The sequence below is a fragment of the Mustelus asterias genome, chromosome 3, assembly GCF_964213995.1.
Source record: "Mustelus asterias chromosome 3, sMusAst1.hap1.1, whole genome shotgun sequence".
In the NCBI taxonomy this organism is placed as follows: Eukaryota; Metazoa; Chordata; class Chondrichthyes; order Carcharhiniformes; family Triakidae; genus Mustelus; species Mustelus asterias.
This window is the reverse complement of record NC_135803.1, coordinates 88,149,009-88,164,646: the sequence shown is the minus strand read 5'-3', so window position 1 is coordinate 88,164,646 and position 15,638 is coordinate 88,149,009. Positions and strand designations below refer to the sequence as shown.

General features: G+C 45.5%; 1 protein-coding gene across 4 annotated transcripts in view; it reads left to right on the top strand.

The window, feature by feature from the left end:
• nckipsd (NCK interacting protein with SH3 domain) overlaps positions 1-15,638 on the top strand; it is a 301,148-nt gene that overhangs the window by 141,091 nt on the left and 144,419 nt on the right. For all 4 annotated transcript variants that reach the window (XM_078209293.1, XM_078209294.1, XM_078209296.1 and 1 more), the window contains exon 3: positions 10,522-10,708. In XM_078209293.1, the coding sequence (XP_078065419.1) occupies positions 10,522-10,708 (187 nt within the window). The remainder of the gene's footprint in view (positions 1-10,521; positions 10,709-15,638) is intronic.

Genomic DNA, 15,638 nt, shown 5'->3' with positions numbered 1-15,638 from the left:
ATCTCTCCTCAGAGCTAATATCCTCCAAACCAGGCAACATTCTGGTAAACCTTTTCCATGCCCTCTCCAAAGTCTCTACATCCTTCTGGTAATGTGGTGACTCGGACTGTATGCAATATTCCAAATGTTGCCTAACTAAAGTTCTATGCAGCTGCAACATGACTTTGCCAACTTTTATACTCAATGCCCCAGCTGATGAAGACAAGCATTCCATACGCCTTCTTGACCACCTTATCCACTTGTGTTGCCACTTTTCGGGAACTGTGGACTTGTACGCCCGGATCCCTCCGTATGTTAATGCTACTAAAGGTTCTTCCATTTACTGTATACTTCCTTCCTGCATTAGGCCTTCCAAAATGCATCATCTCACGTTTGTCCAGATTAAATTCCATCTGCCATTTCTCTGCCCAAGTCTTCAGCCTATCTATATCCTGCTGTATTCTCTGGCAATCCTCCTCACTATCCACAGCTCCCCCAATCTCTGTTTTGTCTGCTAACTTACCAATCAGACCACCTACATTCTCTTCCAAATTATTTTTATATATATATTTTTCCTCCCTTGCCTCCCTCACTTTTGAGAATGTCCGCACCCACTCGGAGACATCCTTGACCCTGGCACCCAGGGAGGTAACACACCATCCTGGAGTCATTTTTACAGCCACAAAAACGCCCATTTGTGCCCTGACTATAGAGTCCCCTATTACTCCTGCTCTACTGCACTTTGCCCCTCCCTGCTGTACAACAGGACCAGCTGTGGTGCCACCACTCTGGCTGCTGCTGTCACCATCCCCTGATAGGCAACCCCACCCAACAGTATCCAAAATGGTATACTTATTAGAGAGGGGGACAGCTACAGTGGACTGCAAGACTGTAGACTCCTGCACTGTTTTGCCTGCCTCTTCTAGCGGTCACTCATCCATCTGCCTGAACCTATCTTCATATGGGTGGAGGTGATCAAGGGATATGGGGGGAAGATGGGATCAGGATATTGAATTTGATCAGTCATGATCAGAATGAATGGCGGAGCAGGCTCGAAGGGCTGAATGGCCTACTCCTGCTTCTAGTTTCTAAGTTTCTATAGCCTTGAGGGTGACCACATCTCTAAAACTCCTGTCTATGACACTTTCTGCCTCTTGCATACTCCTAAGTATATACAACTGCTGCTCCACGTGGTCTGACAGGAGCTACAATTAGACACACTTCCTGCAGTTAATAGTCTTCAGGGACATTAGAATCATAGAACCATAGAAAATTATAGCTCAGAAACAAGCCTTTTGGCCCTTCTTGTCTGTGCCGAACCATTTTTTGCCTAGTCCCACTGACCTGCACTTGGACCATATCCCTCCATACCCCTCTCATCCATGAACCCGTCCAAGTTTTTCTAAAATGTTAAAAGTGACCCCTTTTTACCACTTTATCCTGCAGCTCATTCCACACTCCCACCACTCTGCGTGAAGAAGCCCCCCCTAATATTCCCTTTAAACTTTCTCCTTTCAACCTTAACCCATGCCCTCTGGTTTTTTTCTCCCCTAGCCTCAGCGGAAAAAGCCTGCTTGCATTCACTCTATCTATACCCATCAAACTCTTATACACCTCTATCAATTCTCCCCTCAATCTTCTACGCTCCAGGGAATAAAGTCCCAACCTATTCAATCTCTCTCTGTAACTCAGCTTCTCAAGTCCCGGCAACATTCAAACTGTCTCTGATTTCCTAGAAACATGGCAGATGGAGTTCAATGCAGAGAGTTGTGATAGTATGGTGTCATGCCCAATGCAACCATGTCATATGAACTTTTAGTCAATTTTCAGAATTGGCCACAGTTAAGGTTACTGATGAAAATCATGTGAATTTCAGCATTTGGACAGTATCTAGATCCTGGCAAAAAGCTAATTAAATATGGACATAGGGTATTTCATTGCCATTTGTGGAATTCACCCATCTCATTGTTTAATGATGGGCCTTAAGACTATGGAGTTTTCGAACTGCCTCCATATTTTGGATTGATAAAACAAGAAGATCAAAACTCAAGGGACCTTTCAGCACCTATTGTACCATGATGGCCTCCCCCATCCAAACTAGACTGTGTAGGGCTCAGAAGTGTTAACCCAGCAGTCATGGATTAAAGCTGGTTTCAGGGGACGCACCCTTCTAATCTCAGGAATCAGCAGATCCCTCAGGGCCATTGGTCAGTCTGAGAACCAGACTGAGAAACTAGCTGCAAATCATAAAGCAGCTAAAATATTTAACCTGAGAACCAATCTCCTAGACAGTCGACAAAGCTGTTAGAACATAGAACATTACAGCGCAGAACAGGCCCTTCGGCCCACGATGTTGCACCGACCAGTTAAAAAAAAAAACTGTGACCCTCCAACCTAAACCAATTTCTTTTCGTCCATGAACCTATCTACGGATCTCTTAAACGCCCCCAAACTAGGCGCATTTACTACTGATGCTGGCAGGGCATTCCAATCCCTCACCACCCTCTGGGTAAAGAACCTACCCCTGACATCGGTTCTATAACTACCCCCCCTCAATTTAAAGCCATGCCCCCTCGTGCTGGATTTCTCCATCAGAGGAAAAAGGCTATCACTATCCACCCTATCTAAACCTCTAATCATCTTATATGTTTCAATAAGATCCCCTCTTAGCCGCCGCCTTTCCAGCGAAAACAATCCCAAATCCCTCAGCCTCTCCTCATAGGATCTCCCCTCCATACCAGGCAACATCCTGGTAAACCTCCTCTGCACCCTCTCCAAAGCCTCCACATCCTTCCTGTAATGTGGGGACCAGAACTGCACACAGTACTCCAAGTGCGGCCGCACCAGAGTTGTGTACAGTTGCAACATAACGCTACGACTCCTAAATTCAATCCCCCTACCAATAAACGCCAAGACACCATATGCCTTCTTAACAACCTTATCTACTTGATTCCCAACTTTCAGGGATCTATGCACACATACACCTAGATCCCTCTGCTCCTCCACACTATTCAAAGTCCTCCCGTTAGCCCTATACTCAACACATCTGTTATTCCTACCAAAGTGAATTACCTCACACTTCTCCGCATTAAACTCCATCCGCCACCTCTCGGCCCAACTTTGCAACCTGTCTAAGTCTTCCTGCAAACTACGACACCCTTCCTCACTGTCTACCACACCACCGACTTTGGTGTCATCAGCAAATTTGCTAATCCACCCAACTATACCCTCATCCAGATCATTAATAAATATTACAAACAGCAGTGGCCCCAAAACAGATCCCTGAGGTACACCACTTGTAACCGCACTCCATGATGAATATTTACTATCAACCACCACCCTCTGTTTCCTATCCGCTAGCCAATTCCTGATCCAATTTCCTAGATCACCCCCAATCCCATACATCTGCATTTTCTGCAGAAGCCTACCATGGTGAACCTTATCAAACGCCTTACTAAAATCCATATATACCACGTCCACTGCCTTGCCCCCATCCACCTCCTTGGTCACTTTCTCAAAAAACTCAATAAGGTTAGTAAGGCACGACCTACCTGCCACAAAACCATGCTGACTATCACCTATCAATTCATTACTCTCCAAATAACTATAAATCCTATCCCTTATAATTTTTTCCAACATCTTGCCGACAACAGAAGTGAGACTCACCGGTCTATAATTCCCGGGGAAGTCTCTGTTCCCCTTCTTAAACAATGGGACAACATTCGCTAACCTCCAATCTTCTGGTACTATACCAGAGGCCAACGACGACCTGAAGATCAGAGCCAGAGGCTCTGCAATCACTTCTCTTGCCTCCCAGAGAATCCTTGGATAAATCCCATCCGGACCAGGGGATTTATCTATTTTCAGACCCTCCAGAATATCCTGCACATCCTCCTTATCAACTGTAATACTGTCTATTCTACTCCCTTGCAACCCAGTGTCCTCCTCAGCTATATTCATGTCCCCTTGCGTGAACACCGAAGAGAAATATTGGTTCAATGCTTCACCAATCTCCTCCGGTTCCACACATAACTTCCCTCTGCCATCTATAACTGGCCCTAAACTTGCCCTAACCAACCTTCTGTTCTTGACATACCTATAGAACGCCTTAGGATTCTCTTTAACCCTATCCGCCAAAGTCTTCTCATGTCCCCTTTTAGCCCTTCTAAGCTCGCTCTTCAACTCCCTCTTAGCCAATCTAAAGCTTTCTAGTGCACTACCCGAGTGCTCACGTCTCATCCGAACATAAGCCTCCTTTTTCTTTTTAACCAACAAAGAAACTTTTTTGGTGCACCACGGTTCCCTAGCCCTACCAATTCCTCCTTGCCTGTTGTGACCATTGGTTTTACAAAGCCCTCACTTCAACCTGAAATAAGTGAATCCATTCAAGAAACCACATACCTGCCTACGTGGGAGCCTGACATCATAAATTAGTGACTGAATTAACTGTAGCCTGGCACTCTGGCTTCACAGTATTCCTGTTAACATTCTGGTGAATCGCCTCTGTTACCATTCAAAGACTTTTACATCTTTCTAGAATTGTCCACAATACTCTGAGGACTTATAAAGATCTAAGCATAATTTCTTTGCTCTTATAATACATTATCCTATTTATAAACCCAAGTAACTGATACTTTCTTTTGAGCCATTTTTTCAACTTGCAGTGCCAGATAACCGTTAATTCAGTCACTAATTTACGATGTCCGGTCTCCCACATAGGCAGGTCTGTGGTTTCTCAGATGGATCCACTTATTTCAACTTGCAGTGAAGGCTTTGTAAAACCAATGGTCACAACAGCTTTGGCGCGTATCTCAAAGAACAAAGAACAATACAGCACAGGAACAGGCCCTTCGGCCCTCCAAGCCTGCACCGATCATGTGTTCCTAACTAGACCATCCGTTTGTATCCCTCTATTTCCAGTCTGTTCATGTGGCTATCTAGACAAGTCTTAAATGTCTGCCTCAACCACCTTGCTTGGTAGTGCATTCCAGGCCCCCACCACCCTCTGTGTAAAATACGTCCCCCGCATTTCCGTATTGAACCTTGCCCCCTCACCTTGAACTTGTGACCCCTTGTGTTTGTCATTTCTGACCTGGGAAAAAGCTTCCAACTGTTCACCCTATCTATGCCCTTCATAATTTTATAAACTTCTATTAGGTCGCCCCTCAACCTCCGTCTTTCCAGGGAGAACAACCCTAGTTTACTCAATCTTACCTCATAGCTAATACCCTCCATACCAGGCAACATCCTGGTAAACCTTTTCTGCACTCTCTCCAAAGCCTCCACGTCCTTCTGGTAGTGTGGCGACCAGAACTGGATGCAGTATTCCAAATGTGGCCTAACCAATGTTCTATATAACTGCAACATCATATGCCAACTTTTATACTCTATGCCCCGTCCAATAAAGGCAAGCATGCCATATGCCTTCTTCACCACCCTCTCCACCTGTGCTGCCACCTTTAAGGATCTGTGGACTTGTACACCCAGGTCCCTCTGTGTGTCTATACTCCTGATGGTTCTGCCATTTATTGTATAGCTCCCCCCTGCATTAGATCTACCAAAATGCATCACTTCGCATTTATCTGGATTAAATTCTATCTGCCACTTCTCCGCCCAATTTTCCAGCCTATCTATATCCTGCTGTATTCTCTGACAATGTTCATCACTATCCTCAACTCCAGCAATCATTGCGTCGTCCGCAAACTTACTAATCAGACCAGCTACATCATCTTCCAAATCATTTATATATATCACAAACAGCAGAGGTCCCAGTACAGAGCCCTGCAGAACACCACTAGTCACAGACCTCCAATCTCGGAGGTTGGTTCTTGGGTATGAGGAGAGTTTTGAAAAGTTGGGACTAACTCTTTGGAAAACGGAGATTATCTAATGGAGATTTTCAGGAGAAAGAGAGGTACTTTAACAGAGTAGATGGGAAAACATAATTATTCTACCTGGTACTGGCAAGGTATCTAGAGGGGATGGGTGTGCAGGCAGTGCTATGTTCCTCTTGCACTATGTTTGAGGTGAGGGATGGCTGATTACATCTGTGGGAAGTCTGCAGCTTCTGCAGCTCCTCCAAAACCATGTTAGGGAACTGGACCTGGAGTTGGATGAACTTAGGATCATTAGGGACGCAGAGGTGGCCATAGACAGAAGCTTTAGGGATACAGTTACTCCGAGGAATGAAAACAGATGGGTGACGGTGAGAGGGGCTGGGAGGAAGCAGTCTGTGCAGGGATCCCCTGTGGTCGTTCCCCTTAGCAACAAGTATTCCGCTTTGGATACGGTTGAGGGGGATGACATACCAGTGGTGAGCCGCAGTGAGAGGATCTCCAGCACTGTGTCCATCTCTGTGGCTCAGGAGGGTAAGGGGCAGAGCGGGAGGGCAATAGTTATTGGGGACTCGTTAGTTAGAGGGATAGATAGGAGGTTCTGTGGCAGCAAAAGAGACTCAGGGATGGTATGTTGCCTACCGGATGCCAAGGTCCGTGACGTCTCAGACCGTGTTTTCCGGATTCTGAAGGGGGAGGGGAAACAGTCACAAGCCGTGGTACACATTGGTACCAACAACATAGGTAAGAGAAGGGACGGGGATTTAAAGCAGGAATTTCTGGAGCTGGGCTGGAAGCTGAGAGCCAAGACAAAACGTGGTCATCTCTGGTACGTTGCCGGTGCCACGTGATAGCGAGTTGAGGAACAGGGAGAGAGTGCAGTTAAACATGTGGTTGCAGGGATGGTGTAGGAGGGAGGGTTTCAGATACGTGGACAATTGGAACACATTCTGGGGAAGGTGGGACCTGTACAAACAGGATGCGGTGCACCTGAACCAGAGGGGCACCAATATCCTAGGAGGGAAATTTGTTACGGCTCTTCAGGGGGGTTTAAACTAATTTTTCAGGGGAGTGGGAAAAGGAGTTGTAGTCTAGAGGTCAGTGAGGGTGGTGAGGTATTGGGGAAGGTATCAGGGTCAAGGGTGGGTACCGGTAGACAGGAAGGTGGGTTGAAGTGTGTCTACTTCAATGTAAGGAGCATCCGGAACAAGGTAGATGAACTTGGGGCGTGGATTGGTACTTGGGACTACGATGTTGTGGCCATTACGGAGACGTGGGTAGAACAAGGACAGGAACGGTTGTTGGACGTTCCGGGGTATAGATGTTTCACTAAGTGTAGGGAAGCTGGTAAAAGAGGTGGAGGAATGGCATTGTTAATCAAGGATAGTTTCACGGCTGCGGAAAGGCACTTCGAGGGGGATCTGCACACTGAGGTAATATGGGCTGAGGTTAGAAATAGGAAAGGAGCGGTCACGTTGTTAGGAGTTTACTATAGGCCCCCAAATAGTAATAGAGATGTGGAGGAAGAAATTGCTAAGCAGATTATGGATATGTGTGGGGGTTACAGGGTAGTTGTCATGGGGGACTTCAACTTTCCAAATATTGATTGGAACCTTTGTAGGTCAAATAGTTCGGATGGGGCAGTTTTTGTGCAGTGTGTGCAGGAGGGTTTCCTGACACAATATGTGGATAGGCCAACAAGAGGTGAGGCCACATTGGATTTGGTACTGGGAAATGAACCGGGCCAAGTGTTAGATTTGGTTGTGGGAGAGCACTTTGGAGATAGTGACCACAATTCGGTGTCTTTTGTTATTGCAATGGAGAGGGATAGGGCCGTACGGCAGGGCAAGGTTTACAATTGGGGGAGAGGTAATTATGATGCGATTAGGCAAGAATTAGGGGGCATAAGATGGGAACAGAAACTGTCAGGGAAAGGCACTAATGAAAAGTGGAACTTTTTCAAGGAACAAATACTGGGTGTCCTTGATAGGTATGTCCCTGTCAGGCAGGGAGGAAATGGCCGAGTGAGGGAACCATGGTTCACGAAAGAGGTGGAATGTCTTGTGAAAAGGAAGAGGGAAGCTTATGTAGGGATGAGGAAACAAGGTTCAGATGGCTCGATTGAGGGATACAAGTTAGCCAGGAATGAGCTGAAAAAGGACCTTAGGAGAGCTAGGAGGGGACATGAGAAGTCCTTGGCGGGTCGGATCAAGGAAAACCCCAAGGCTTTTTACTCTTATGTGAGGAATAAAAGAATGACCAGGGTGAGGTTAGGGCCGGTCAAGGACAGTAGTGGGAACTTGTGTATGGAGTCAGTGGAGATAGGCGAGGTGATGAATGAATACTTTTCTTCAGTGTTCACCAAGGAGAGGGGCCATGTTTTTGAGGAAGAGAAGGTGTTACAGGCTAATAGGCTGGAGGAAGTAGATGTTCGGAGGGAGGATGTCCTGGCAGTTTTGAATAAACTGAAGGTCGATAAGTCCCGTGGGCCTGATGAAATATATCCTAGGATTCTTTGGGAGGCAAGGGATGAGATTGCAGAGCCTTTGGCTTTGATCTTTGGGTCCTCAATGTCCACGGGGATGGTGCCAGAGGACTGGAGAATGGCGAATGTTGTTCCTCTGTTTAAGAAAGGGAATAGAAATGACCCTGGTAATTATAGACTGGTTAGTCTTACTTCGGTGGTTGGTAAATTGATGGAAAAGGTCCTTAGAGATGGGATTTACGACCATTTAGAAGGATGCGGATTAATCCGGGATAGTCAGCACGGATTCGTGAAGGGCAAGTCGTGCCTCACAAATTTGATAGAATTTTTTGAGGAGGTAACTAAGTGTGTTGATGAAGGTAGGGCAGTTGATGTCATCTACATGGATTTTAGTAAGGCGTTTGATAAGGTCCCCCATGGTCGGCTTATGATGAAAGCAAGGAGGTGTGGGATCGAGGGAAAGTTGGCCGATTGGATAGGTAACTGGCTGTCTGATCGAAGACAGGGGGTGGTGGTGGATGGAAAATTTTCGGATTGGAGGCAGGTTGCTAGCGGAGTGCCACAGGGATCGGTGCTTGGTCCTCTGCTCTTTGTGATTTTTATTAATGACTTAGAGGAGGGGGCTGAAGGGTGGATCAGTAAATTTGCTGATGACACCAAGATTGGTGGAGTAGTGGATGAGGTGGAGGGCTGTTGTAGGCTGCAAAGAGACATAGATAGGATGCAAAGCTGGGCTGAAAAATGGCAAATGGAGTTTAACCCTGATAAATGTGAGGTGATTCATTTTGGTAGGACAAATTTAAATGTGGATTACAGGGTCAAAGGTAGGGTTCTGAAGACTGTGGAGGAACAGAGAGATCTTGGGGTCCATATCCACAGATCTCTAAAGGTTGCCACTCAAGTGGATAGAGCTGTGAAGAAGGCCTATAGTGTGTTAGGTTTTATTAACAGGGGGTTGGAGTTTAAGAGCCGTGGGGTTATGCTGCAACTGTACAGGACCTTGGTGAGACCACATTTGGAATATTGTGTGCAGTTCTGGCCACTTCACTATAAGAAGGATGTGGAAGCGCTGGAAAGAGTGCAGAGGAGATTTACCAGGATGCTGCCTGGTGTGGAGGGTAGATCTTATGAGGAAAGGTTGAGGGAGCTGGGGCTGTTCTCTCTGGAGCGGAGGAGGCTGAGGGGAGACTTAATAGAGGTTTATAAAATGATGAAGGGGATAGATAGAGTGAACGTTCAAAGACTATTTCCTCGGATCTTGGTTTCAGATAAAGCTCGGCACAACATCGTGGGCCGAAGGGCCTGTTCTGTGCTGTACTGTTCTATGTTCTATGTTATCTCTGGTAACTAGTTCAACAATGAATGTTTTTTATTCATTCAAGGGATGTGGGCTTCGCTGGTTAGGCCAACATTCAATTCCCATCCCTAAAAGGTCCTAGATTTAAAACCATAGATAAAAGATCAAATGGACATAGACCTGGGTGTCCTTGTACACCAGTCACTGAAGGTAAGCGTGTAGATGGAGCAGGTAGTGGAAAAAGCAAATGGTATATTGGCCTTGATAGCGAGAGGATTTGAGTACTGGAGCAGGGATATATTGATTGGTGAGACCGTACCTTGAATATTGTGTGTAGTTTTGGTCTCCTTATTTGAAGGAGGACGTTCTTGCTCTGAAGGAGTGCAGACAAGGTTTACCAGACTGATTCCTGGGATGATGGGACTGATGTATGAGAGATTGTATCGGTTAGGATTGTATCTGTAGGAGTTCATAAGAATGAAAGGGGATCTCATAGAAACTAGTAGAATTCTAACAGGACTAGACAGGGTAGATGTAAGAAGGATGTTCCCAATGATGGGGATGTCCAGAACCAGAAGTCACAGTCTGAGGATACAGGATAGACAGTTTGGGACAGAGATGAGAAGAAACTCAACTTCCAGAGAGTAGTGAGCCTGTGGAATTTGCTACCACAGAAAGTAGTTGAGGCCAAAACATTGAATGTTTTCAAGAAGCAGTTAGCTATAGCACTTGGGGTGAAATGGATCAAAGGGTATAGTGGGGGAAGGCGGGATGAGGCTATTGAGTTGGATAATCAGCCATGATCATAATGGATGGCAGGGCAGGCTCAAAGGGCCGAATGGCCACCTCCTGCTCCTATTTTCTATGTTTCTATGTTTTCTTTATCATTTTTACTGAAGTTGAATATCTGTTCTTTCCCCATTAAGGAAGCTGATTCACCATCGAAAGGACACAGTTGCTCGAAAAAGTCAGGTACTAAGCCAGCAGAAAGGGGTTCATACATCTGAGAGTCAGCTGGAAACATCACAGCAGCCAGACAGAATGAGCAAGATTACACCTGAACCAACACCACACCTGTCTGACGCAGCCTCTCCTGATATCGATGTTTACCAGGTGTGTTTACTACAGATCTAGAAAAATACACAGGAAGCAAACAATACTGATTTACTTTTTTCCATTTCCTGTTTGCTTTTGAGATTTTATAGATTTTGTGTGTGCTTCAGGTTCATTTTATTTCATAAAGGTCTGTATTAACAAAACGGCAGTCATTTTGTTATGAATTAAATGGATATGCAGCAAACATGAGCATGTGTTCAAGATTTGCAAAGCATCAGGAAAACTAACATTAACTCTTTCCATCCCGATGAAGCTCAGCAAGTGAGGGTGGAAGTGTGAAAGCTGCAAGTGTTCCAAGTGGTACATGAACAGTCTTAACAGTGCTACATAGGACCCATCAAAGCCCTCAATCTCACACGGACCATTTTTTAACTTGTGACACAGTATTGAAATCTGCCAATCATAGGTTTGTAGCCTGGTTACAGCAGAGAAGACCATTCAGCCCATTAGGTTTGTACCAGCCTTTGGGGTAAAATCACCTAGTCCCACTCCCTTGTCTTTTCTCCCTGGCCTTGCAATATTTTTCATTTCTGATAATTATCCAATTCACCTCGTTTGAATCTGCTTCCACCATATCCTCAGGCAGGGCATTCCAGATCCTAACTCACTGTGTGAATCTGTCTCCACCACACTCACAGTACATTCCAGATCAGGTTTTTTCGATCACCATACCCTCTGGTTCTTGATCCTTCCACCAATGGCAACAGTTTCTCCCTTTCTACTCTCTCTGTCAGACCCCTCATGATTTTGAACATCTTTATCAAATCTCCTCTCATCTTTACTTCAGGGAGAGAGGTCCTACTTTGTTCAATCTATCCACATAACTGAAGTTCCTCATCCCTGGAATCCTTTCTGCACTCTCTCTAATGCCTTCACATACTTTTTAAAGTTGAGCACCCAGAACTGGGCACAATGGGTCAGTTGAGGCTAAACCAATGTTTAGTAAATGTTGAATATAACTTCCTTGCTTTTGTGCTCTGTTCCCTATTCATAAAACCCAAACTCCCTGTATGTTTCATTAATCGCTCTTTCAACCTGTCCTGCCACCTTCAGTAATTTATACACAGACATCCAGCTCCCTCTGCTCCCTTTAGAATTGTGCCCTTTATTTTATATTCTCTCTGTTCTTCCTACCAGAATGAGTCAATTCACAATTCTTCATGATGTGGAGTTGCAGGCGTTGGACTGGGGTAGGCACAGTAAGTAGTCTCACCAGATTAAAGTCCAAAAGGTTTATTTGGTAGCACGAGCTTTCGGAGTGTTGCCCCTTCACCAGGTGAGTGAAGAGTTTGATTCACAAACAGGGCATATATAGACACAAACTCAATTACAAGATAATGGTTGGAAAGCAAGTCTTAACTGGTAATCAAGTCTTTACAGGTGCAGACAGTGAGAGTGGAGAGAGGGTTAAGCACAGGTTAAAGAGATGTGTATTGTCTCCAGCCAGGACAGTTAGTGAAATTTTGCAAGCCTAGGCAAGTCGTGGGGGTTACAGATAGTGTGACACGAACCCAAGATCCCGGATGAGGCCGTCCTTGTGTGTGGAACTTGGCTATCAGTTTCTGCTCAGCGATTCTGCGATGCCGTGTGTCATGAAGGCCACCTTGCAGAATGCTTACCCGAAGATCAGAGGCTGAATGCCCGTGACTGCTGAAGTGTTCCCCAACAGGAAGGGAACACTCCTGCCTGGTGATTGTTGAGCGTTGTTGAGCTACAGCAAACTATGCAGCCTTCAGGCGAACAGTGACCACGACACCACACAACCCTGCCACAGCAAAATCTGCAAGACGTGCCAGATCATCGAAACGGATGCCACCATCCACCAGGTACACGGTACATACTCTTGTGACTCGGCCAACATTGTCTACCTGATACGCTGCAGGAAAGGATGTCCCGAGGCATGGTACATTGGCGAGACCATGCAGACACTACAACAACGGATGAATGAACACCGCTCGACAATCACCAGGCTGGAGTGTTCTCTTCCTGTTGGGGAACACTTCAGCAGTGAAGGGCATTCAGCCTCTGATCTTCGGGTAAGCGTTCTGCAAGGTGGCCTTCATGACAGACGACAACTGAATCGCTGAGCAGAAACTGATAGCCAAGTTCCGTGCACATGAGGACGGCCTCAACCGGGATCTTGGATTCGTATCACACTATCTGTAACCCCCACGACTTGCCTGGGCTTGCAAAATCTCACTAATTGTCCTGGCTGGAGACAATTCATGCCTCTTTAACCTGTGCTTAACCCTCTCTCCACTCTCATTGTCTGCACCTGTAAAGACTTGATTACCAGTTAAGACTCGCATTCCAACCATTATCTTATAATTGAGTTTGTGTCTATATGCCCTGTTTGTGAACCAAACTTTTCACTCACCTGATGAAGGGGCAATGCTCCAAAAGCTCGTGCTACCAAATAAACCTGTTGAACTTTAACCTGGTGTTGTGAGACTACTTACCACACTTCTTCATTACATTTTCTCTGGTCATTTTTCTGTCCATTTCATCAGTCTGCCTGTGTCTTTTTGAAGTTCCACACAAAGCAGCCATGGGTCATTGTACGTAGAATCATCATAGAATCATAGAAACCCTACAGTGTAGAAAGAGGCCATTCGGCCCATCGAGTCTGCACCAACCACAATCCCACTCAGGCCCTACCCCCATATCCCTACATATTTACCCGCTAATCCCTCTAACCTACCCATCTCAAGACACTAAGGGGCAATTTTAGCACGGCCAATCAACCTAACCCGCACATCTTTGGACATATTGGTACCAACAACATAAGTAGGAAAAGGGATGAGGTCCTGAAGTGTGAATATAGAGAGTTAGGCAGAAGGCTAAAGTGCAGGATCTCGAAGGTAGTAATTTTTGGACTACTGCCGGTGCCACATGCTAGTGAGAGTAGGAATAGGAAGATTCAGCAGATGAATACGTGGCTTGAGAACTGGTGCAGGGGGCAGGGATTTAGATTTTTGGATCATTGGGATCTCTTCTCGGGAAGGGGTGACCTGTTCAAGAGGGACAGGATAGACCTGAACTAGAGGAGGCTAATATCCTGGCGGGGATATTTGCTAGAGCCACTTGGGAGCGTTTAAAGTAGTTTGGCAAGGGGGTGGGACCCAAAGCAGTAGGGAGACAGAAGAGAAGGTTGAGGACAGCACAGAAGTTAGAGAGAGAAATAGTAAAGGCAGTGTCAGTAATCCTAGTACTAGACAGATCAGGCAAAAGCAAGACAGAGAGCAAGGGAAGTCCAGATTAAACTGCATTTATTTCAATGCAAGAGGCCTGAAGGGCAAAGCATGGATGGGTACATGCGACTGGGATATTATAGCAATTACTGAAACATGGCTAAGGAAAGGACAGGACTAGCAGCTTAATGTTCCAGGGTACAGATGCTATAGGAAAGATAGAACAGGAGGTAAGAGAGGAGGGAGAGTTGCACTTTTGATTAAGGAAAACGTCACGGCAGTATCGAGAGGGGATATATCCGAGGGTTCGCTCACTGAGTCTATATGGGTAGAACTGAGAAATAAGAAGGGGGCAATCACTTTGATAGGGTTGTACTATAGGCCCCCAAATAGTCGGTGGGAAATTGAGGAGCAGATATGTAAAGAGATTACAGATAGCTCCAAGAAAAATAGGGTGGAAATAGTAGGGGATTTTAACTTTCCCAACATTGACTGAGACAGCTATAGTATTAGAGGGTTGGATGGCGAGAAATTTGTTCTGTATTCAGAAGGAATTTCCCATTCAGTATGTGGATGGCCCAACTAAAGAGGGGGCAAAACTTGATCTCCTCTTGGGAAATACGGAAGGGCAGGTGACAGAAGTGTTAGTGAGGGATCACTTTGGGGCCAGTGACCATAATTCCATTAGTTTTAAGATAGCTATGGAGAATGATAGGTCTGGCCCAAAAGTTAAAATTTTAAATTGGGGCAAGGCCAATTTTGATGTATCAGGCAGGAACTTTCAAAAATTCATTTTGGGAGCCTGTGAGGAAGCAAAGGGATGTCTGGTAAGTGGGAGGCTTTCAAAAGTGTGATAAGCATGTTCCTCTTACAGTGAAGGGCAAGGCTGGTAGAAGTAGGGAACCCTGGATGACTCGGGATATTGAGGCCCTGGTCAAGAAGAAGAAGAAGGAGGCACATGACATAAATGGGCAGCTGGGATCAAGTGGATCCCTTGAAGAGTATAGAGGGTGTAGGAGTAGAGTTAAGAGAGAAATCAGGAGGACAAAAAGGGGACACGAGATTGTTTTGGCAGATAAGGCAAAGGAGAATCCAAAAGAGATTCTCCAAAGGAGAATTCTACAAATACGTAAAGGGCAAAAGAGTAACTAGGGAGAGAATAGGGCCCCTTAAGGATCAACAAAGTCATTTATGTGCGAATCCACAAGAGATGGGTGAGATCCTAAATGAATATTTCTCATCAGTATTTACTGTTGAGAAAAGCATGGATGTTAGGGAACTTGGGGAAATAAATAGTGATGTCTTGAGGAGTGTACATATTACAGAGAAGGAGGTGCTGGAAGTCTTAAAGCGCATCAAGGTAGATAATTCTCCGGAACCTGATGAAGTGCATCCCAGGACATTGTGGGAGGCTAGGGAGGAAATTGCAGGTCCCCCAGCAGAAATATTTGAATCATCGATAGTCACAGGTGAGGTATCTGAAGATTGGAGAGTGGCAAATGTTGTGTCTTGGTTTAAGAAAGGCTGCAGGGAAAAGCCTGGGAACTATAGGTCGGTGAGCCTCACATCTGTAGTGGGTGAGAAGGTATTTTGAGAGACTGAACTACAGGCATTGAGAGTTGCAAGGACTGATTAGGAATCGTCAGCATGACTTGGAAAATCATGTCTCACAAATTTGATTGAGTTTTGTGAAGGGGTAACCAAGAAGGTAGATGAGGGCAGTGCGGTTGATGTTG